This window comes from Stigmatopora nigra, chromosome 15 (assembly GCF_051989575.1).
Source record: "Stigmatopora nigra isolate UIUO_SnigA chromosome 15, RoL_Snig_1.1, whole genome shotgun sequence".
NCBI classification, from domain to species: Eukaryota; Metazoa; Chordata; class Actinopteri; order Syngnathiformes; family Syngnathidae; genus Stigmatopora; species Stigmatopora nigra.
In genome coordinates, this window is record NC_135522.1 from 683,181 (window position 1) to 708,406 (window position 25,226).

General features: G+C 41.1%; 1 protein-coding gene across 1 annotated transcript; it reads right to left on the reverse strand.

Moving 5' to 3' along the window:
- Positions 1 to 19,762: 19,762 nt before the first annotated feature.
- Positions 19,763 to 23,379, reverse strand: LOC144208830 (transcription factor Sox-8-like). The gene is made up of 3 exons (XM_077734854.1): positions 22,815 to 23,379; positions 22,380 to 22,660; positions 19,763 to 21,947 (listed from the first exon to the last, which is right to left on the reverse strand). Exons 1-3 carry the CDS (start codon positions 23,243 to 23,245, stop codon positions 21,283 to 21,285), a joined length of 1,377 nt encoding a protein of 458 aa, XP_077590980.1. The 5' UTR covers positions 23,246 to 23,379; the 3' UTR covers positions 19,763 to 21,282.
- Between the last annotated feature and the right edge of the window lie 1,847 nt (positions 23,380 to 25,226).

Sequence of the window (25,226 nt, forward strand, 5' to 3'; positions counted from 1 at the left end):
ATTAGGCTTTTTAATCCGGCCCGCCGACGTTGTCCAATTTTTATTATTATTTACTTTGTACTGTATACCTTTTACTTTAATGATGAGTGATGAGTATGTCAATACTTGAGTCCTTTTTTTCTATTTATGTTTCATATCTACTGTTAACGGATGCACTTTTTTATGTGTATCGTATCTTGTGCTGACCCGGCCTGTCTGTCAATTTTTTTAAGTCAATGTGGCGCCCCCCGGGCCCAAAAGTTTGCCCAGCCCTGGCCAAGCTCATGGAGGAAGTGATTAGTAGCAGAATTAGCTAGAATTCAAAAGTTTGCGTGTCATATTTTCAATTTAATTCAGGTACTTGTATTGAAGGTAAGTAAGGGTATCTAAGCCCCGCCCTTTGATTAGGTGGGGTTTCTCTTAATTGTAAACCCTCTTGCTTTAACCCCATGGTCCGATGGGTGTTAGCAGGGACATGTCAGGAAAAATAAGGTAAAATCTCATTAATTGAAGAGGGGGGTGAGGGGGGTTAATGACAATTATTGCCCCTGGGCCTTGTACAATATTGTTCCGCCACTGCATTGAGGTATCTCATTTTAATGGAGCAGGCAAACATAAAAGTGGGCTTAAAAAGCCAAAAAATGAGTGTCTGGTTGGCTTAAAAATTGTAAACAAAGTACATGTGATGTTCCAGGCCCCCCACCGCCCCCCACATCATTATTAATTACGCAAGTCTGGCAGCAGCGTGCTGAGATTAAAAAGAAAGCAAAGGCACAAACTGAAAGGGGCATCATCGGGAGGGATTGACAAATGTGAATTTCATAATGTAACATGCAGGCAGACCTTGAATACCAAATATTAAAACCTCAATTGCACCCCCTCCAGGAAAGCAAGGTTACATAACTACTCAGCCAGGTACCTGAACTGTGTTTTTGTGGTATTTTTTGGTCTTAGTGTTTCATTTTTTCATTATTTTTTTAAATTAATTTGTATTAATCCTACGGACAGACAGTTTTGACTTGCTCTTGTTTTTGTTGACATCCGCGGAACATAATGAGCGCCCGGTTTGGACACAGCGTGACTCATCATTGGTCGTCGGGCGCCACGGACATTCCTACTGTTCTCTTAATGTGGCGTACGTGAAAATACGGGTAATGATCCGCCGTCGTGCACGGTCATGCGGTGGGGACGGGGCCGCAAAGTGGACGCGGCGTTCAAAGCGGTGATCACGACGACCCAAAATACCTCAGATGACCCTTGACCTGCTTCTCAAATCTGTCCATTGTAGGAAAGTGCAAAACTGGGTTTAAATCAATTGTTTTTAAACAAATGTATGAGATAATCCATCTTTTCAGGATCTAGCGAGCTAGCTAGCCGTCAGCAGCTGGCAAGGCAATTAGTGAGGAGAGCCGGCACCCCCCGTTGTTCGCAGGCAGGCTCTTCAACTTTGTACCCTGATGACAAATAGAAGCCTCCATCATAAAGCGACATTGCCTCCGTCTTATCTAATGTTTTTTTTTCGTTTCTACTCCACCCAGGGGGGCCGTTACATCTTCCAACTAGGCTTACGTAACAAATAAATTGATAAATTGACAGTTTTTCCTATCATGCTGATCAAAAAAATATATTTGGACATTCAAATGAGTCCAAATGTTCTGCAATTATTGCTTTTTAAAAAAGGGAAAACATGGGAAATATTCTTTGTACATGGATTATCTTAATTGGAATTTCATTATAAAACAGAAAAAATTCGGACCGCATAAATTGAGGTGGCGGGCCACATTTGGCCCGCGGACCTCAACTTTGACACCAACAGCCGTTGAGGCGTTACCACCAATATTTTTCTTTCTATTTAATGGTTAATGTTTTAACGGTTATTTTACTATATGAAAAAGGCTTACTTAATATACGTAGAAAAATGATTGTAATTAAAAAAATAACATTAACAAATAAATAAATACATAAATAACTGCAACAAAACAGCTTATACGTCAGCTCACGTTGTATTAAGAACCAAAATACAAGCTTCAATGTTCATATTTCAAGGTCTGGTGGCTGATAATGTGTTGAAAATGTTTTATTTTTGCTCAAAACAAAAAAGCAACGTTTGATTACTGCAATCAAAACACCTGAGCGAATCCCTTGTGAATTTCTCCGTGCAAGCAAACAAAGTCAACAGCGCTTTTTTTCCTCTATTTATTTTCTTTATAAAAGTTTAAATCAAACTCCAAACGGACGTGCATGACTGGAATTTAACCACAAAGAGCATTTTCTACAGGTAGGACGATCCTTTTTCTGATTTTTAACTTTGTATTCCCGAAAAAACAATGATTTTAATGGAGGGGCAGGGGAGATGTTTTTGTTTCTGTGCCATCTAACGGTTTTATTTCTCAAAGTTGACGCTTGAATATCTGCATAAACCTTATAAATCGATGCAAAGTGCCATAAACAATTGATATTTTTCAATTTTAATGCTTTAAAGCTATACTTTGCCTTTAAACGTCAACATGCATGAAAATATGTCATTTCACCTCATTTAAAGTACAAAATGTCTCTGAATTCTTATGATAACATTGTTATATTTGTGCTAATCAATGATAATATCATGCAGAAGAGTTTAATGATTAAAAAAAGATTATAAGGCACTGGAGGTAGTATGAATCCCATAATATCAATGTCACGCTCCTATTTCTGCACTTTCTTGCCAGCAGTCTATATATTTTACGTCACAGGTTAGTGGAGAGCCATATGCACCCTTCAAAGAGCCATATGTGGCTCCTTAGCCATACCCCTACCATAACGCAAATAAAGCAATTAAAGATGCAGGAAAGGACAATAACAATGATCCACTGTTCCAAGATGGCCTCCTGACTACTTATAGTTCTTATTTGTCCTCTGTAGAGGACATTTGTAAACCAAAATATTTCCCACCCAGTGCATCTAATCACATTATTAATGGTTAATGTAGTGGAGAGCCATATGCACCCGTCAAAAGAGCCACATGTGGCTCCTGAGCCATTGTTTCCCATACCCCTACCATAACGTGACAAATAGAAAGCATTAAAGATGCAAGAAAGGACAATAACACTGATCCACTGTTCCAAGATGGCCTCCTGACTACCAACAGTTCAAATTTGTCTTCTGGAGGACATTTATAAACCCAACCCAGTGCACCCAATCGCATTAATAACTCCTTTTGTGCTCTATTTTGAGCTTTTCGACGATACAAAATGTATTTTGCGGTGTTCCAATTACTACAGGAGGATAGGCAGGACGAAATAGTGTTTTTTCTCCCATTCTTCGTTCCAAAAATAACCTTTTATTCCGTGCGGGAAGTGACAAAAAGGCCTTGGATGGCCATGGTAAACAACACACAATAGCTTGTAGCTGTTAGCGACTGATGCTAACTATGCATGCTTGGCTTAAGTTACTGTACGTTGGAGGCGGAGAGTCCGCCGTGACACCTGGCGGGAAGTGGCCGCAGGTGAACAGGTGCGCCCGTTCGCATGAATGGGGAAGACCTCATGCAAAGGCAAAACGCCGCGGACCCTCTTGACCCGGGTTCCCACCTCAAACCGTGCGTCACGGCAGCTTTCGGGTAGGGAGGGCGCTCTCCGCCAATAAGATTGGTGCGGATGAATAACACAGTTTGCTGACCTCAGGGAAAAGGAATGGCTAAAACATAACATTGACTATACAAAGTGGCTTTTCATGGGATCATTTTGGGGTAAGAGCCCCCTGTAGGATATTCTTGGAACTGGATTGGACGTCTATGATTGTCAATGGCACAGAAATAAAAAGGTGTCACAGTTTAATTGAATTGCATGTTTATTTATACTTTATTAGTTAAACAGTAAAAAAAACAACTTTGGAGCTTTATTGTGGGTTATAATCGGAGTGTATTTTCAATTTTTGTCAATTAATTTGGTTTTTTGACTAAAAATTCGGACTTTTATATTGCTTCGTGTCTCTGTATTTTATATTATGTTCACCAGAAAGAAGTAATATGATTATAATTGATATTTTTGATCATGTTGGTCACATTTTTTCATATTTGTAGCATTAGCATACCCAAAAAGTGATGCTAGCTCTAGTTTCAGTTTATTTTAGTTATCTGTTAGCTTAACAATTCCCATTTTGCTCTTAATTTTACTATTGTTACTAAATCTGTGTTTTTTTTCCTCGATTTTATTTTGAAAAATAGCACTCCAAGATAATGCAAGTTATTACCCATTGGATCTTATTTATCTATTTATTTTTTTCTATTACTTGTGTATTAGTTGGCTTATAATCTGAAAAACACAGTACCTGAAAAACAAAATTTCAAAATATACATATATTTCAAATTATTAACTCCCTAAATATCCCTTAAACTACTTTTCATCTGCTGTGATTCAAACTATACTTTTACAAAACCCCTCTTTTTCTATTACATATTATGTTATGAGCGGCAATAAAAAAAGGCCACTGCCCGACAAAAATATTTTTCTTCATACGCACGTCATCACTATCTAGAAAAAAAAAGATTATTAATAACACACCACTTTCCACAAAAGTAAATCTGACTGATGACCGCCAAAAAAATAAAAATAAATGCGGCGGCAACATTTTGTCCTGCAGGGAATGTACTTGTGTCTATGTCATAGATTAAAAAATAAAAAAACATGGCGGACGTATGCGTCTATGTAGCCCAGGACACTGAACACTTGTGTAACACATTCTCACTCGACACTTGTCCTTCTTCCAGGTGATCATTTTTTTCAATTTCCCTTTTTTTGTGGCACGGACATGATGTACCGTAGCAATTAGCAGCAGAGATGCTAATTAGCAGTACTAATAACTCGCTAAAAATGCAAGGGGACTGTGTTTTAATCAACATCTGTTGTCGAGCTCTCCCGCAACAAAGTGTGCTTTTGGTCCATCTTCGTCATGTGACCGTTTGGAATTAGCAGAAAAAAATCAGTCTGGAGGAATTAATTATGTTAAATTGAAGGCTAATCCAGACTATTAAAACGATATTTGATTTAAAGATTTTAAAGATAGTTTGTACTAGTTTGTGCTCTCAAGGATTTCCCAAAATTTCAACATGTTTTGTGTATTTTTAAACTACATGAAAAATTGCTGTGATTAAAACATTACCATTTTGGCCCAAATATAATCTTTTTTTTGCATTGAAAGTGCAATTTTGTTTGATTTAGCTCGCCTGCAAAAAGAGCAATTTAGCATGGATTATGCAAAAACATATTTTACCACAATCAGTGGTTTTATAAAAAATAATCTGGTATACTGGGAACCATTGACAGCTACTATTTTCATGTTTTTTATCAATTATGTGAAAAATTACATAAAATGCCATTTCAAATAAAAATAAGAATACCATTTAAAATAAAAACAATTATGAATAAAAATGCAGTGTAGGTCAAAACAATGCACCAAAAATTTCATCAAAACATGTCAAAACTGCTTCACATAGCCCAACAAGTACACCAAATACCAATATTAAAGTCTACATGTCCCAAAATGTTTATACATAGAAATATTCTAATTTACCCCCCCCCCCCCCCACCACCCACCAAAAAAACATTAATTTTCAAAATGGCTCAAGGCCACCTTTTAAAAATGCATTATTTTTTTACCCAACATGACACACAAAATAAAAAATGAATTAAAAGAACACTAATGGAAAAGGTTAGCGAGGAGAGGACGACAAGATCTGTTGCACAAAAACACACACACACATAAATACACACTTATATATACACACACTCACACACACTCACATATTACACACACACACACACACACACACACATAGTGATCGGACAAGCTGTTCTTTCCCTCCTCCCTAAGCAGAGCAAATCCAAGGCGACCTGTCTTTACACCTCTGGCGCACTGTGGCTTTTTTCCCTTTATCCCTTCTTTTGTTCCCCCCACCCTAAGATGCTCATGTACAACTTATTCAATCTGTTCTTGTTCCCGTTTGAATTGAGCACAGGTTGACCACTGTTATTGGCACAAAAGCTTTTTTAAAATGATGGCTAACCGGCAAAACGCTTTTTTCCGATGGGCTATTTCCGGGCTAAAAGTGTGTCTGTCTTGTTACTGCAACCAAGAAATTTCCCAAATACGAGACGAAACAAAGTTCTAACCTATACCTAATATAATCATGATAGTTATAATAGGGGTGACCCAACTTCTCCATTTTTCAATGGTCATGACCATGTTTGGTCTACATCACTTTGGTGTCAAAGTGGCGGCCCGGGGGCCAAATCTGGCCCGCCGCATCATTTTGTGCGGCCCGAGAAAGAAAATCATGTGTGCCGAATTTCTATTTTTGGATCGAATTCAAATGATGAGTATAGATTTATATTAAATTTCCTGATTTTTCCCCTTTTAAATCAATAATTGTCATTTTTTAATCCAATTTTTCTGTTTTTAGTTCAAAAATCATTTTGTAAAATCTGAAAATATATACAAAAAAGCTAAAATAATTGTTTTAGATGTATAAATAACTGAATATTCAGGGCTTTTAATCCGGTTCTTTTAATCCATTTATCAAAAAAAATCAAAATATTATATCTAAAATGGTCCGACCCACATAAAATCGAGTTGACATTAATGCGGCCCGCAAACCAACCCGAGTCCGACACCCTTGCTCTACACTAACCCCGATATTTGAGGGAATACTGTAGATGCCCATGGAAGATAGCATCTGGCAGCTACGCTAATTGAATACGTTCCAGCCCAAAGACGGACACCAAAGCGGAGGCAGGGGAGGGGTGCCGGAGCTGCCGTTTACGTCGTGGCCGCTTGCACGGGAACGCACGTGGCGGCATCACGCCGAGGCGGCGCTCGGACTCCCGCTGAGTCATCATTTGGGCCGCCCGGCTACTGTTTACGCCGGCAATTGCATCCCTGGACGCGGCGGCCTAACGAGGCTGGCGGCCGGCGGCTTTGTCCGCGTCTCCAAAGCATCGATAGGTCGTAGGCGGAGCACAAAGCCACCTTGATTAACCATGGGCAAGAATCCGCGTGAGAGCCGTGGCGGCTGAGCTAAACGAAAAATCGCTGGGCGCATCACAACTGTGTCCGATCGATCTTCATTCTTTTCCCGGCAACACAAAGAGGAGCCATCAAGTGTTTTTCTATTTTAAAGCAATTATCCCGCAAGAACACAACATTTTTCCCATCAAGATGGAAAAGCGTCTTCAGCAGTTGTTCAACATTCTGGATGGAAATTCAAGGCTCCATCACCCCCGCAGAATGATTCATTCATTCATTTTCTGAACCGCTTTATCCTCACTAGGGTCGTGAGGGGTGCTGGAGCCTATTCCAGCAGACTTCGGTGGCCAGCCAATCGCAGGGAACGAAAATATGGACAAGCAATCATAGCTAGGGGCAATTTAAAGTCTCCAATCAGTCTACTATGCAATGTCTTTGGAATGTGGGAGGAGTACCCTGGAGAAAACCCACTCAGCCCCGGGGAGAATATGCAAAGTCCACACAGGTGGACCAACCTGGATTCAAACCCAGATCCCCTACCATGAAGCCGACACCCCAACCACTCAAGCCGCCTCTCGTAGCCCTCTATTGCACTGGTGTCAAAGTGGCGGCCCGGGGGCCAAATGTGGCCCGCCGCATCATATTGTGCGGCCCAGGAAAGTAAATCATGTGTCAAATTTCAGTTTTAGGATCAAATCAAAATGAAGAGTATAGATGTATATTATATTTCCTGATTTTCCCCCCTTGAAATCAATAATTGTCATTTTTTTATCATTTTTTTCTGTTTTTAGTTCAAAAATAATTTAGTAAAATCTAAAAATAAATATAACAAAGCTAAAATAAACATTGTATCTATAAAAAACTGGAATATTCAGGGCTTTTAATCTAGTTTATTGGATCGGTACAATATGAAAATGTGCATTGGATGACCAGGAATAATAAATGCCTTCCTTTGGACGTCGGGGGCGTGGCTTTGCCATGGAAGAGGGCCGTCCTTTCCAGAACCCAAAACAATCCAGAACCGCCTCCGCACATCCCTCAGCCGGCGCACATGGACTGCCGTCCCGGTCCTCGTCCGGGAAGACCAAGACAAACATGGCGTCATCTCCTCTCATTAAGACGCTTATCAGTTTAGGGTGACCATAATTCTCCCGATTACGTCAATAATTTCAAAGGACGCCGTCTGACACAAAACGCTCGTTAAGCATGATTTGAAATGTAATCCCACAGTGGAATGACGGACGCCCCCAAACCCCCCCCCATCCCGACACGTGAGACGGCCCACATCCGTGACATACTAGCACTACTGAACTCTTAAACGGAGAACGCAGGTGCGGCGAGAACACCCGCCGCACGTGAACGCACCGTCTACACACTCAATTTGCCGCGGCGGGCGGATCGAAAAAAACAACGGTTGGCTCATGACGGCCTCTCTGGCTCCCGTCCAAAATGGAAGGTGAAAGGTCATTTTAGCAAGAAGGAGGTTAGACCTTTTTCACCTGAGACCCCTTCGTCCAATCAGGTTCGAGCGGGAGAGTCCATTTGGCGGCACGTGAGGAAGGTGTTAATACGTACGGGATCTGCTTTAAAAGACGGCACGTGCCAAAGTGGCACATGACGTGAAGAAAATGTGTTCCGCCAGGATCATTTATCCAATTTGGAGGTGGACTCTTTTTTTGGGAGATGCTTTTTTTTTCTTTCCTTTTCAATCAATTTGGTGCACCTGCCATTGATTTCATCCCATTTTGGTGGTCCATTGCTCTGATTCCTTATACTGAGATGTGGGTGTCCTAATGATGGCGTTTTAGTATCCAAGCAACGGGCGGGCCAAGGGCATGTACCCTTCATCTTGTATCTATGTCATTGGCAATCATTTGGAAAATATTTCAAAATATTTTGGGAGGAAAAAGAGTGTCCACAAGAAGCAATCATATCGACATCATTTATAAGTTTTTGATGTATGTTTTATGTGTTTTTTTATCAATTCAAATTGTGTATGTCGTGTAACAAGTTTTGTACAGGATTTGTTTTTGTAAATCAGATCTCATTTGATCAATTTGGGCTGTTTTGAAGGAGAACATGCCATTTCCACCCAGTGATGCCCCAGCATGAGATCGAACCCAAGATCCCATGAGTGTGATGCAGACACACCAACCACTGCTCCACCGGACCACTCCTAAAAAAACATTCTCAAATATTTTAGTGACAAAAACCAAGGCCACTAAAGCATGAAAATTTCACATTCTGTATTTCCACACTGTGAGTATCCACCCGGGATTGAACCCACGACTTTAGGAGTGTGATGCCGACGCACAACCCACTCTTCCACCGGACTGGCGTTAGAAAAACTTCCCAAATATTTTGGGGACACAAACCATGGCCACAAAATGAACATAATTCTTCATATTCTCAATTTTCACTCAGTGAGGGCCCACTTGGGATCGAACCCAAGACCCCAGGAGTGTGAGCCCGACACATAACCCACTCCTTCACTGAACCTTTCTTAGAAAATAATTCCAAATCTTTTGGAGACCAAAAAATAGACACAAAAGTATGGATTTTTTTTCCCGTCCTGCATTTCCACACAGCATTTTTGTGTCGTCAATCATGTGGAATCGATCAGCATTTATTCCAACGCTGGCGATAACGTGCTTCCAACTGTCTATTTTTTCAATCAGCGGGTGTAAACACATTCCAAACCAAATGGAAATCTGCTCCCAGCTTCATATTCTTGAAGTACTCGTCCACCTCTCCAGTCTTCCATTGTCTGCTAAGAGCGTACACGTGAGTGCACGTGCCTACAGACGCTTGGGCACATGTTTCACGTCCAATTTCGGGCACTTTTGTACTCGCCGCCAGCACGCCGAACTATTCGGAAATCAAGAGTTGGACCACAAAACTCAGCCCAAGTGATAGAATCAATATTTTTGGGACAAATGCAATTTCACCATCGATTCTGACGTGACCTTCCAATGACCTATACCTCATTTGGTGTCTCTTTGGTAATATCATACATATCAAAATGGAAATTTTGCACATTATGGGGATTTCACAAAAAATGAAAATTTTGGGTTGATAGTGTCAAGGTGAAAAAAATAAAGTGGTAATACTGTCACCACTTTTGACTTTGATAATTGACAAATAAATGCTGTTTTTGTTGCTAAAATGTCAGTTTTATGTGTTGTTTATATTTAAGCAGTGCAGAAAAAGAATGAAAAGGACATTTTATTCAGCAAAAAACAATATATTATTGTAGTTTTCATTCTATCAGGCAAAATACACTTCAAATACTGCATTGTATTTTTATGTGCTTGTATTACTCAAATAATAATGAAAAAAAACCTTACATAAATACAGACATGCAAAAATAAATAAAATAAATAATAACTAAAAGGGATTGTTTTCAGGGTGACTGAATTGCCTTACTAGTTAGTTATTTAAGCAATAAAAAATATTAAATACATTTATTTATGTATGTATTTCTTTATTTTTCAGGCAATCCAATGACACACAATGTCATGCAAGGTGACATTTTGTGTCCCTTAATCAAAGGACACTAAAAAGCCTTCAAAATCTTCATATCTTCTTTGGTAAGTCCCATTTTTTTTATAACATATTCCATTGCACTGCACTTTAAAAAAAATCTGCCATGTAGTAAACCCACTAAAGTTGAGGCCACGATATTTTTTTCTATGGTAAAAAAAAAAATCAACTGAAGGCATTGTAGTTTCACTAAAAAGCAAAAAGTATTTTGCATGAAAGAAGGCAGTGGCCAGTCAAATGTTAGCCAGAAAAATGAATAAAAAAAATAGAAAGAAAGTCCTAATAGGTGAAGCACGTGTGGGGAAAAGAGCCTTGCATTAGCATGCTCATTTAATCACGTTTCACGTGTCTGACCAAAGAGAAGCCAGAAAAATCAGTCAGCCCGGCTCATAATGTTCTATTCAGTCAAAAAGAAAAAAAAAAAAAAGAAAAAATCAGACGCTCGTAACGCATTCCATGAAATTGGGTGGCACGGAAAGAGCCTCAACTAATCAAATGCGTCAATGTAATGTATGTTTGGAAAGAAAATACATGATTTATATGTACTACTGCACAATAGCCATATAATAAGGCTATTTTAAAATCAAAATGTACCCAAATTTGTCAGACTTTTTAGTCTGATTTTCAGTCCTTTCAAAGTTTTAGTCTTTAAATTCAATGCTTTTATTGTCATTTTACAACTAGAATGAAATTAAAAGTGCAAAAATAACAAAGGCAAATAGAAATAATCACCAAAAACAATAACAATAACCAATAAATAAGTAAATAGTCATCTCATTAGTAGTCAGAAGCATAAATAAATAGGAAAGTGCACTAATAACAACAACAAACAAGGTAAGTGATCATTGAATAACAACAATAAATCATCAATAACTAAGTAAAAAGCCATACATTAATAACAATAACAAACAAAAAAGGTAAGTGATCATTGAAAAACAATAATAAATCATCAAAAAGTAAGTAATAAGTCATAAATAAATAACAACAAAAAACAAACAGGTAAGTGATCATTGAAAAACAATAATAAATCATCAATAACTAAGTAATAAGTCAATAAATAAGTTTTCCACAAGATAAAGTAGTAGTAGTCAACATGAATCATTTTTATATAGTAACATGCCGCCCAGTAGTAGAAAAGATTTATTGCGGTGTTTTTTTGCTGATAAGTTTGAGTAAAAGTGTTAAAAAGGAGGGAGAATACCATTTTTAAAGGTAAGTGTCTTTTGTGTTTTTTTGTTGTTGTTGTTGTTGTTGTGGTGGTGGTCCTCCACGTGCAAGCGCATGTGAACCCCCCAAACCGCAAGCCATTGTCACATGCTGATTATCAATTTTTTGGAGATATTTTGGTGCGTTTACTTGACATTTTTGTGTCCAATTTGATTGGAGAGTGAGTGGACAAAAGCTACAAGTGTCACCGTGGTCTTCCCGGCCAATAGCCAGTCGTCTTTCAAAAAAAAACAAAGCAAATACCCACGTTTAGGACCCAAAAAATGTCCGTCTGGCTGGCTGGATGCTCGCTCGTTGCCTTGACGACAGTGTTTTGTTGTTTGATTTGAATATTTTTGTGGCCCAACCATTTTAGTTCATATTTTTCCTCATTTTCCATTTTGTGTAATTGATTTATTTATGTATTTATGGTCTTGAAATTGTATTTTTCATGCTTTGGGATAGGGGATATTATACAAGTGTTTTGTGTGTGTAGTTGCCATTTAAACTTTATAGAAATCATCATTACACATATATTTCCATGACCAGGAATATTTTTTAAACAATAGCTAGAAAGCAAAAGGCAATTTGTAGTATAAATGGCTTTAGGTGGTTTTATTTGTAATCTTTTATGAATTATAAATGATTGTTCATGATATAATAACCTGAGAGAGTACTGTTTAGTGCACTTGTCTCCGCTGGGTGACGCTACAGTACCGCTTTAGAGTGCTGAGTGACGCATGGCGACAAGTTTCTAGGTGCTGTAGTGCCGTCTTGAGGAAGGGAGGTGAATTCATTGGAAAAAAAATGCCTCCATTCATAGACATGGTCAATCTATCAACTTTATTAGTAGTTTCAAACTATTGGTGGTCGCTATTGGGCTACATCTGCTTGTATTTTATCATTTTTTTAACAACCCAGTGGATGAGTGGTTAGCAAAATGGACTTGCAGTTCACAGTTCTAGGGTTCGATCCCAGAATAGACGCGGCCAATCTATCAACTTTATTTCGAGTTTCTAACTTTTTATGGTCGCTGTTGGGTTACATCTGTTTATATTTTACCATCTATTACCAACCCGGTGGTGAGTGGTTGGCAAGATGGCCTCGCAGTTCAGGGTTCGAGGGTTCGATCCCAGAATAGACGTGGCCAATCTATCAACTTTATTTCTAGTTTCTAACTTTTTATGGTCACTATAGGTTTGTATTTTGTCCTTTTTGGTGTATGAGTGGTTAGTATATTGGTCTTGCAGTTCAGAGTTCCAGGGTTCGATTCCAGATCTGGACTTCCTGAGTGATTTTTAGTTTTTTTTTCTGGATATTCCGGTTTCCTCCCACATGCCCAAAAAATACATGCTAGGCTAGCTGGTGGAACACTCTAAAATGGCTAAACCTAGCTACGATTGGTTGTCTTTTTGCCTCCTGGTGCCCTGCGATTGGCCGACCACCGATTCAGGGTGTCCAAAGCCGGCTGGGATCGGCACCAACACCCCCGCGACCCATGTGATCGGTTCAGAACGTGAATGAACCTTGAAATTCCCCACATTGAGCAGTCCGTATCTTCCGGTCCTATGAGAGGAAGCGCGTGGGAAGAAGGTCACGGAAACTGGCGTTTCTTCACGGCCGCTCAAAAGACGCTTCTAATTTTAGTACGTTTCCAATGGACGGTTAGTCACGTTTGCCCCGGGAACTTGTGGAAGTGTATCCCCAATGACGGGATTAGGGGTCCCGCGAGGGGATTTGCAAGGTGCCGTAAGCAGCCGTGTCACCCAGCTTGTTGCCAGAGAAGAGCTTTGAGCCTCAGCTGTTGTTATGAACCGCCGATCCAACAGCTGTCAACAAAAAAAAAAAAAGCTAAAGTTATTACCGCGCCGACGGCAGTTGTCCTTTACCGGCTTTTTTCTCGGCCAATGGCCAATTTCACAACATATACACTGGTGTCAAAGTGGCAGCCCGGGGGCCAAATCTGGCCCGCCGCCTCATTTTGTGCGGCCCGGGAAAGTCAATTTCTGTTTTAGGATCAAATTAAAATGAAGAGTATAGACGTATATTAAATTTCCTGATTTTCCCTCTTTTAAATCAATAATTGTCATTTTTTAATCATTTTTTCTGTGTTTTTAGTTCATAAATCATTTTGTAAAATCTAAAAAATAGATTAAAAAAGCTCAAATAAACATTGTTTTAGATCTATAAAAACAGAATATTCAGGGATTTTAACCCAGTTCTTTTAATCCATTTATATTTAAAAAAAAATCTAATACATAATCTAAATATTATATCTAAAATACAGTTGACAATAAAGCGGCCCGAGACACCCCTGATATACAATATGAACTAATATTGTAGTCCACTTTTTTTCCAACTTCAATGGCTAACTTTCATAAAAAAATGTCCAAAATGTCCCACTTGAAATCCGTCCTAGCCTTTCATTTCCATTCATTCAAATCGATGTGGCAGATTGTAACAACGCCGCCGTGTGTGTTGCCATTGCGCATCATTTAAAGGCACGGTAGTCAAATCAAACCGCAGGTAGGCCAACTGTGTCGGTTAAGGTGGTAAATGCGTGCAGTTTATGACCCCTACGGTCTCTGAAATTCAATTGGTTGATTTCTGGTAAAAGAAATTAGAGCCAAAATGGTGCCGAAGTGTACCATTACGTGCCTCATCTGAAAAAGGACAGTCTTCCCATCAGTATTTAACAATGTGATTGCATCTTTGTCACTCCAGATAACATTTATGCATAATAATACCCATAGTTTTAGAATTGCAACCCTTTATTTTTTTCCCTCTCTCACGTACATGCATGTAGTCACAGCCGTTTCCATATATCAGCAGTTTTAATAGTGGGGATTATCACTTGTGCTTACACATTTTAGTTGGACACTTGGACTGGTTTGAATGTTACATGAGGGGGGGATTTATACACGCTTAGGCACACACATGTACAACTTTCTGGGTGACACTTGTGTGGACCACACACCCACAAAAATGAAAATACACATCATGGACATGTACACAATGTTCTAAATGCCTCTTATGGTAACCACCAATCACTTATGCTTAGTATATACTTTATTTTTTTCATTTGCATTAGGGTCCACTTTTTTTTAAGTTAACTCGCATGCAGTTAACAGATTTAACAATCATAAACATGATTAAAATATTAGTTTTTTTTAGTATACACATACTCATACACATACACACAAACACACACACACACACACTTAGACAAAGAACCATGTTGACCCCATATTGCTTCCCCCTGTGCGACAATAGATTGAGTTACATAAGGAAGCCCATCACTATCAAAGGCGGTGGTGGCGGCGGCGGAGGAGGACCGGACTGGCAGGACTCCAGGTCCTCCGGAACCACGCTGCGAGGACATCCCCTGCTCATTGTCACATAGCGCCAATAAGCACTCACGTGCGAGCCCCTGGACACGTGTGGCCCATCACACTTGTGTCAAACCACCATAAAAAAAAACAGTGATAGGTCACCATCTCCACTAGGGAAACCCCAGGATTTTTTAGGGATTAACTGGGACGGGACTTGAACCCGTTTTATCGGCGTGGTTTGTCCGTTTAGACTCCATCGCTACTTGTTTTTTTTAGTTTTTTTTCCCTCTTTTGTCTTTTCTCCCCCCGCCGCCGCCACCGCCGCCGTTTGGGCACATCGCAAGCGTCAAAGATTTGTTGCTAAGTGTTCCTCCCACACTCCACATTCCGGGCTCCTATGGGATGCCACATGCTGGTGGCTCTCTCTCTCCGCTGGTTGGCTGGTGACAGAAGAGTGCAACTTGTGTGGGAGCAAGACGAAGGGAGGGGGGTGCCGTAGCAGTGGGGCGACGGAGATGGGGGTGGGGGGAACACGGGAGGGGGAGCTCCTATGCTAATTCCAGATCATTAATTACTTTGGCATGATGAGCCATTCCCTTGTTGACATGGCGCTCTTACCTCTGCCAAGCCCAAAGACCAGCCGTATTGTTTTTGAGCGCGCTCAATCAGTTATGCAAAAAAAAAGAATCACCCAGCATTTTTTGGGGCAGGTGGACTCGTTAAATGCTCATCCATTTTCAAACATGGATGTGTTTTGTTGATGGATTTCTTATGGGGAAGCGGTACCGTGACCTCGGCGGTTAGCACGTTCGTTTCAGAGTTCAATCCCAGGGGGGCCTTCTTTTGGGGAGTGGATTGGCCTGTGTGAGCATATTTCTGTCCTGGGGTGTGTGGGTTTTCTTTGGGTGCTCTGCTTTCTTCACATGTCGCAAAAATATGCCCGCTAAGCTGATTGGACGCTCCAAACTGTCCCTAAGTATATGCAAATGGTTGTTTGTCTCATTCTAATGTCCGGCAACCCATTCAGAGTGTGCCCTACCCATTGCCCAGATAAGCTCCGGCAAAAAAATCAAATGGAGACAAAAACATTTGTAAGAACAACAGCGGCGACCTATCACAACGCTGGCATCCTGGAGAGAAAGTCCAGATTCGGAGGCGCAAGGTTGTTGGACGGCCAGTCGTTCCAAGTCCACAAGTACGCAAAAGCTGTGGCAAAAAGATGAGCAGCTCCGTCGCCACCCCGTTTGCAAATCACGCGTGCCAAGCTGAAGTGAAATAAAACAAAAAAAAAAAACAAAGTGAAAGACTGCGGACAACTGTTCCGAGAAGCACAACGCCACCAGATGTCAATTTGTTGCTGCATTTTTTTTTTGCGCGTTTCTTCACTCCACTTTTTTTTTGTCTTAAATGAAAACCATTCAATCTGTGCATCATTTTCATACAAACACATTGAAACAAAAATGACAATAAATGAAATTCACGACGTTATTATTTTTCCCGATATCTAATTTCGTCTTTTCGTCCCCATCTGGCGTAGAAAAGTTTTTAAAAAAATTTAGCAAATCAATTTTAGTCAAAACTATGCTTATTTATTACCATCGGGTACATTATATTGAAAACAAACTAGTTATAGTTAACCAAAAAATGCATGATATGTTACATTAACTGAAGTTTAAGTTGGATTTATTTAATAAGGGACTGGAAACATATTAATGAACATAGTATTTATATTCATGCTAATGAACATGTATATATAAATATGTAAGATTGTAGCGGAGGGCTAATTTCCATCTTTAGTCCCTTCTATAGGTTAAAGTATACACAAGTAGTACAGTTTTAGACAGTGTAGTGATGATGATTTTGTTTGGTCTAACAGCCAGGCTTAAAGCTGATTGGCCAAGAGGTTCAGAGACAGTAGTTGACGTATGCTAATTGCTATTGACTTCCCGGTATTGGCTAATTTAGCATTGTTTTTGAAGGGAAATACACAGTCACCTCTAGAGCCAGCCAAAGTTGATCTGTTGGAATTTTTGGTGTAAAATCTTGTAGTTGGGGGAGGAGCTTTGTGTTGGAAAATTTTGTAAATGCATATTTAATAGTATTGTTCCAGTTCTGGTGTTTGTGTTTTTTAAATATCTGACAGTAGTGGTGTGTTTTTTGGCTTTCTGTCCAATAGTTTGAGAGCTTGCTTATAAATGCTTTCAATTGGTTTTAGTGTTGTTTTGCAGGCAAATAACCAACTTTTAGCCTATTTTGTCAGTTGTCATTTTAATATTGCTTTAACGAATAGTTTGATGTCTGTTTTTTTATCATTTCAAAACTGGTTCACCCCAAAAAGAAACTTGTACTCTAGTACTAGCTATGGTATGTTGAAATAATGTTTTTTTGTGTAATCTGGTATCCCGAACTCACCCATACTAAGAAAAACAAATAGGTGAAATAAGAAAAAAAGTAGTCGGTTATTTATACACTAACATTTAATGTGTGAAAACAGCAGGAAGGCCAACTAAAAATAAACGAGCGCCCGCCTATTCTTCCCCAAGCCAGACAATTTAATACGCGAATGCCGAGCCCAACGCTGCAAGCTACCGCGGAGATCAACAAGCATTTTATTTCCATTCTAAATCAGCTTCCTAATTTCCCCATTTCACAGTTCTCTCTTCACTTTTTGTTTCTTTGTCCCTCTGTAAAAAAGATTTAAAAAGAAAAGGAAAAAAAAGCCTGGAGTCAGCCAGGCTCATTCGTTAGGACGAGGCTAGGCTAAGCTAAGCTAACGGTTCAAATAATCAAGGATAGGGACATGTTTAGGCCCTGTTTTGTCATAAAAATTAGTTATTAAAACTTCTTAAACATGTTTTACTCATGATAAAGCCTTTCAGAAAACGTGGGTAAAGTCACATGACCCAAAACAGGACAGCTAACGGCTAACTGCTAAAAAGATGAAATGAAAAAAGTAGTGTTTGAGGTTGTGAGGACCCATCAAGGATATTTTTCTCCACTAATTTGACTTAAAATTATCTTTAAATAGTCTTAACAAAGGTTTATGTACAAAATAATGTACAAACTATTGTTTAAAGCAAAATAATGGAGCAAAAATGTCTTTTTACCAAAATAAAGCTAATTGTTGCTAGCATTCGAATAAAAACTCAGGTTTTGTCCATAAAAATGACACTAACCCCACAAAGAACAAATAGAAATTCACTTTTTGTGTTTTATTTAAAGCAAACAACAAGAGTTGGCATTACTTTGCACAAAAATCCCCCAAAAAGTACAACAGATTCAATTCCACTGCACGCGTCAATGTTTTTCTTCCAAAATCCGTCACACAAAACCCCCCAAAAACAATTTTCCACCATCCTTATCCAATTTTCCCCCCAAAAAAGACATTTGCAACCCGATAAGCATTTGCAAACCATCTCTCCTTCAAAAAAAAATGGACAAAAAATACGCGACCTTTCACATTCCAGCGCATTTTCCCCAGTCGGAAACGAGTGGCTGGCTTCCAGTCAAACTGGACCCGGAGTACCCCGACGAGGCTTTTTGCCTCACTTTTATTCACTCCTGTTCTTTCTCAAGAGTTTCTCCTGAAAGTATTTGGCAAACACGAGTGTAAAAAAAAGAAGAAAAAAAGCACTTTGAGGGAAGAAAAACAAGTCTTTTTTTTTTTTTTTTTTGAGCCACCCACAGCCCATCTGCTGTGGTATTATCTTCTTTTATTACCCGTCCATGATGAGCGCCCATATCATTCTACACTTTGTATGTTTTTTAGTCATTTTTTGGTGTTTTTGGGGGATATGAGACAGTGAGAGAAGGGGGAAGGAAGGAAATGGTCCCGTGTGTGCATATAATTGTCCATTCAGGAGTCCGTTAATGGTTTGTCAGTTCCCCCCCTTGCCCTTCCATTTTCTGTCCAATTAATTCCTTTCTAGCGCTCCGGATAAAGGGACACAATGAGGCCCCTCCGCGGCATAATGAATCATTAAAATTCAGCAGTGCGGCCCTGGCAGCGGGTTGGGCTCGGCATGCACGCCAGAGCCGACTCTTTCCTCCCCGTTCTTCGTCCTCCGAACGGAATAATAATAACGCAGAACTCGGGGTTAGCCGTTAGCCAAGTCGGCGTTGTTAAGAGATGTTCATTCTGGGTGGGATTGAATCAAATGAGGCTAAAAATGTGTAAAAATTGGCGGAATTTGTTTTGGTTGAAGTTTTGATGTACTTTTTAGAGGGCTGGGATAAGAAACATATGCATTTTAGAGGAAGGAAAATAAGAAAAATGCCTTTAAGAAGGATTTTTTGGCAAATATGGGGGGGACACAAATGGGAGAAACTGTATTCTTATTTTGTTTGGCATATTATTTGACCTTTTGACCTTAGGAAAATGTTTTTCAAAGACAAAATCAAGTGAAAAGTTGTAGAAATTTATAGCCACAATTGAATACTTTTTTTTGTACTTTCACAGCATTTTTTAAAGAATTTTACGTTATCCATGCAACAAAACCGTCGCAAAATAAAACTATAATATTTTTTTTGGCTATCGTCTTATTAACAGCCTTGATTGATCCGATAAATTGGCGATTAGTATCGTAAATCGCTAAAAAATACGATTAAGAAAACGATAACAAACAACTGCATTTGCGTTTTGTAAAAAAAAAACAAAAAACGCATTTGTCACATGACTATGAAAGAAAGACAATATGAACTACAAAGAACATTTTATTCAAGAAAAAAAATAAAAACACCCGGTAAATTCAGCTGGCACATGAGTTAGCTTGGCGTGTGCGTAAACGGGAAAAAAACTGTTAATAAAACAATCGCGTTTCCCTAAAAAATTATTGGTCGAATACTGACAGAAAATCTTTTTAAATAAAGGCACTCGGGCCAAAAAAAGGCTCCGATTCGACTCCCAATCCGACTATCGAAACGACTCCTAAAACGACTCCCGAAACGACTCCCGTTCCGACTCCCGTTCCGAAACGACGGCGTATTTCCGCTTAGAATCGTGGCGGGCACGAACTAGCATGTGTCGCCCAGCTGACGCGTCACTCAGAGCGAGCCGTGTTATTTTATCCCATTTCCTTGAACCCGATGTCATGACGAATCGCAATTTGCCAGGCGGAACTGTCCGACACCTGTTCCGTCCCGCCGTCGTTAGGAATGCCACATTTTATTTTTCTGTCTTTATCGGAATGACGCTTTTTTGTACCCAAGCCAAAATCGAAAAAAAAAACATGATAAAAACCACACATTTTATGTGCATAAACCACTAGAAGAGAAGGCAACAATGCAAGAACATAAATATATATTATAAGACTTTTACACTGTCGGTTTGAAACCTGTTGCTAAGAGCTGTTAATTAAGACTTGATGTGTGGGAAGTTCAAAATGGTTCACGTAGCAGGAATGAGTTAGTAGCCACTTTTTAAAAAACTTTTATGCTGCCCACCATTTTGTTTTGTTGAACGGAATGGTGTTCTTGGAAAAAAATGGGAACGGAATGTTACGTTTCCGACTGTACGCCGTAAGTTAGCGTTGTCGTCGTCCAATCAGAAATCGGAAAGTTTTGTAGCTGTCAAATAGTGATGTATTCATAAATAATTGGTTGAAAGTTGCCTTAAAGTTTGCGATTTTGGGCATATTGATCATTTGATAGGATTTAAAGACTTTGCGAATTTCCAAATTTCTTCTGAAAATTGCTCAAAACGGCGAATTAGAGAGCGCTTCAAGTTTTAAAATTGAACCATTTTATGAGCATTACGGTATGGCATAAATACGTTCAAATGTTTTGACTCGATTATTTTCCACCATATTGTCAAATTGCTCAAATCTTAGACTCAACAATGTTAGACTCCAATTCATTTCAACTGGTCCCTGCTCCAATAATCGGCGCCGCCTCTCCCACTCCAAATTAATGCGGCCAATTTTCCCTCTGACCACGCCGGCTTTTCTATTAGTTCTCGGACGCGTGTGTAAAAGAGGCTAGTGTTTCAACTTGAAGTGCATGCTGTAAAAACAAAAATTACAAGGTTGGGGTTAGGGGCGGGGTCAATATACAAGCTGGGAGGAGCTAATCCGTCCTCACGGAATCGTTTTCTTGGTGGAAAAAGTCAAGTGTTGCAAAGATAAAGTCTCTGGTAGAAAATCAGCAGGCACTTTTTTTCAGTTTCTTTTTTTGCTGGCGGCGCCAGGCGTCCCTTCCGTCCTTTCCGTCCCTTCCGTCCACATCAGGGGCGTGTCAGCGTGGTGTAGACGGGCTGGTCCCAACCCGAGGCGCCGGGGCCGTGAGACGGCGCCACCGACAGGCCGCCCAGGACGGGGCTGCCGTAGGCCCGCCGGGGTGAGTGGAAGTAGGGGTACTGGTACAGACCCGAGGGGTACCCCGAGTAAGGGTTGTAGTAGTTGGGGGCCTGGGACTCGCTATAGTCACACTGGGAGGCGGGGAAGGGGGCCGGCGAGGGGGCCGCCGCCACTGCCGCCGCCGCGCAGGCCGCCGCCCCGCCGTAGGCGCTGTAGTCGGCCGCCGAAGGCGAGTGCTCGTCGTAGCGGCCGGGGCTCAGCTGCTCCGTTTTGATGTGGAGGCGGGGCTCGGCCGGCGAGGAGACGGGGACGCCGTTCTTGCGGCTCCACGCCGAGCCAGCGTAGGAGGCGGCGTATGATGCCTGCTCCGCCGAGGTCAGGGGGAGGTACTGGTCGAACTCGTGCACGTCAAAGGCCTCCATGTTGCTGATGACGTCCGTGCTCAGTTCCGAGATGTCCACGTTGCTGAAGTCGATGTTTTGGCGGCCGTCGCCCGGGCGACGACCGTCGTGTTTGGCTTCGTGTTTGGATCCGTGGTGGTGGCCGTCCGTTTTCGGGGTGGTGGGAGGGGTGGGTGGGCCGTGGGGTTGACCTGGTGGAAAGAAAGAAAGTGGTGGTACGTAACGTAACGGGAAACTCAAACCAGACATTTGTATCTGTTTGCGTCCACGCAAATTCTATGTAAAATGTTACTAAATCATGTAAAACTATATAGAATTGAGAGAAAAAAAACTAACATACAGAATTTTTATATACAGAAAAATTGTAAGTCGCACGACCCAATAAAGAGGAAAAAAAATAGTGTGATTAGAAAGGGTGACATTTTTGGTCGGCCATTTTTTGGTATTTTTAACCTCTGGCAACAGAACCTAAAAAAACATTGTAACAGTCTTTTGGTGGTCAGAAAGTCCGACTTTAGTATTTGTCAGCCAATTCATGACAAAAAAAAACGTTTTTTTTATAGTCCAGAAAATACGCTAATTAGAATACAGATGCCAAAATAGGGTTGATAGTTGGAGCGTACCTGGGTGGTGGTGGCCATCGCCCATCCCTCCGAGTCCGGCCATCCCGGGTTCGGCTTTGTACATGTGATGATGATGAGGAGGCGGAGGAGGAGGAGGATGAGGATGATGATGATTCTGTTGCTGGGCCAACTCGGCGCCAGAGTCCGAGTCGCTCTGACCCGATTTGACGTTCTTCCTCCGCCGGGGTTGGTACTTGTAGTCCGGGTGGTCCTTCTTGTGTTGGACTCTCAGGCGCTCGGCCTCGTCCACGAATGGTCGCTTTTCGCTTTCGGAAAGCAAACTGTTGACAAACGGAGACCAAAAATAAGTGGAATGGCTGCTTTAATGCTTTTTTTGCTCATTTAAAGGCAAGGAAAAGTTTTTAACAACATAGTCCATGACTTGGAAATTCATAGGAACCCACGATTGGTCGAAAATGGAAAATTTTAACTCACCGCCAAAGTTTTCCCAACGTTTTGCTGAGTTCGGCGTTATGCAGGTGCGGGTACTGGTCGGCCAACTTCCTCCTGGCCGCCTGCGCCCAAACCATGAAGGCGTTCATGGGCCTCTTGACGTGCGGCTTATTCTTCAGCCCGCCGTTTCCTCTCACGGGCATGGGCACCAGCGACCAATCGTAGCCCTTCAGCACTTGCGACACGGCATCCCGGATGCAAGCCGGAAAGCGCTCGTCGTCCTCCGCGTCCAGTTTCTTTCCCAAGCCGGCCAGTAAAGAAGCCGCGGCGGCGGCGGCGTGTCCGTCGGAACCGCCGGGCGAGGATGGCGCGTCCGAGTCGGACTCGTCCTGCGACATGGAGCTACTGGTCCCCGCCGGGCTGCAGGGTTGCCCACCCGTGCACTTGTCTTGCTCCTCGGCCATTTTTAACATGATGGCGTGCGCCCGTTTACGGCAGGCGTGTCAAAGGTCGCCTCCTTCTTCCTGCCGGCGTGGACGACAAAAAGCAAAACGTCAATCTTGCGTATTCAGCGTCTGTTTTCATTCATCCTGGACTGAACGCTTTCCAAACACGAGCGCAAGTGAGCACATCTCATTTGGACGTTTCACTTCACGCTCCCTAGCCACGCCCCCTCGTCCGCTATTGGTTGCAGGCGAGCCGAGCGCTCGGGGATTCTATTGGTTCTTGTTGACTTCTCCTTCTTCAGGCCCCGCCCCTCTTTTTTTGTCAGTTTTAATGAAGTGCGCACGACGTGAGTGAGTGTCATGTGCCACTATTTAACTGCATTGTAAAGACGGATAAGTTAATTTAATCAGACGTTTCGGAAGCTTGGGGTTGTGTTTAGATTTATGTTAGGGGTGTCATGACCCGGCTGACTCTATCAAAATATACATTTATTATTGAAACAAGCGGTCTTGTCTTAGTATAAAATAATGTTTTTCCAAATTTCCACCAGATTCAGTATAAAATAACGTTTTTTCAACAAAAAAATCTATTTTCACCTGATTTAAACACTACAAAGCAGAGAAATAAGGCTCACGAGCCAGTTTTGGCTCTTATGGAATATGTAGAACCCACTTTTTATTTTTATTTTATTTCCTCAATGTCATTTTCTCTCAATTTCCATACTTGAAATGACAAAAAAAATGCCAATTTTTAAAATCCGCCTCATTCTAACATACAAAAATAGCCATAGTTTTCGTCTCTCTCGGTCCGAAAGATCGCCGACCCCTGAAACGTCCATATGTAATACCGCACAATTCAGTAGTTTGAGGTTGAGGTGCGAAATTTTCCCAGCAATCCCGTGTGGAAATCCTACAGGGCTTTGGAACGGCGCCAAGCTAAGCCAAGTCTCCATCCAATGACGTTTGACTGCACTGTTTTTAATCAGGGTTAGCGTTAGCGCTAGCTACCCCCAGCAACAGCCGCCATATGCCGGGACCTCCCGTTGACCCTTCACCCCTGTCGCCGCCTAAAAAAACGTCTCCTATTAAAACGCCATAATGAGCGCTTTAGCGGTCCAATTGCGGGCTTTTATTAAAAGCTGTTAGCCGTCCGTGGCGCAATTGGACGGTTGGTGGCGGACTGAAGGAAACAATTAGTCGGGAAAAGTTGGAGGGTGTGTTTTTGGCCTTTGGCCATAGTGTTTTTTTTTCCGTTTTTTTTTTTTTTTAATGTCAAAAGCATAAAAGAGCTCAAGTGTTTCCAGATTGTTGTCTGCCATTTCTCAACTGGTTCTTTCTGGCAGTGGTTTGGTGTTGCTTTCAATTAAGAAGGACGAACAACAAGTTTTTGGAAGCCCTTTTAGTAGCCGGATCGCTCGCCACCAGATCTGCGCATCGTCAGGTGTCTTCGAATGGACGCCGACGGGATGATGGTTTTCCCATGTTCTATTTTAACGAAAAATTTAATGTTCGCCAAGCATGAAATTGTCGGGGGTCGTCGCCGTGTGTTGGGAAGGTTGTTAAGGAAATTGACAAGTGGGGAAAGCGGCAACCTACGACTGGGAAATGGCAAATTGAAGACGGCGGCTCAATGTCGGGATTCGCGACTCCCACAGAAAATGACTGTCTTGGCAGTGTTTGTCATACTGATTTCCAGAAAACTTGGAAAAATTTTGACCTTTGACCTGGAAATGCTGCCTTGAAGACCTTGAAATGGTCTTTTTTTTTTAACTGTTTCGTAGTTGTTCTTTCCAAAACATTACTTTTGGAAACGCCCACTTTGTGACATCACAACCAGAATTGATTATCATTTACCCTGGTGTGTTTTTTAGTGGGCGGGGCTAAGGAAGCTGAGAAAGAAAGGGTATTTAGCATATATTATATTGATTAGACTTGACTTTTTGGAAGAATTGGGTTTCCAAAATTTGTCCCACATTAATTTTTTATCATTTTTTTGGTACTATTTCTT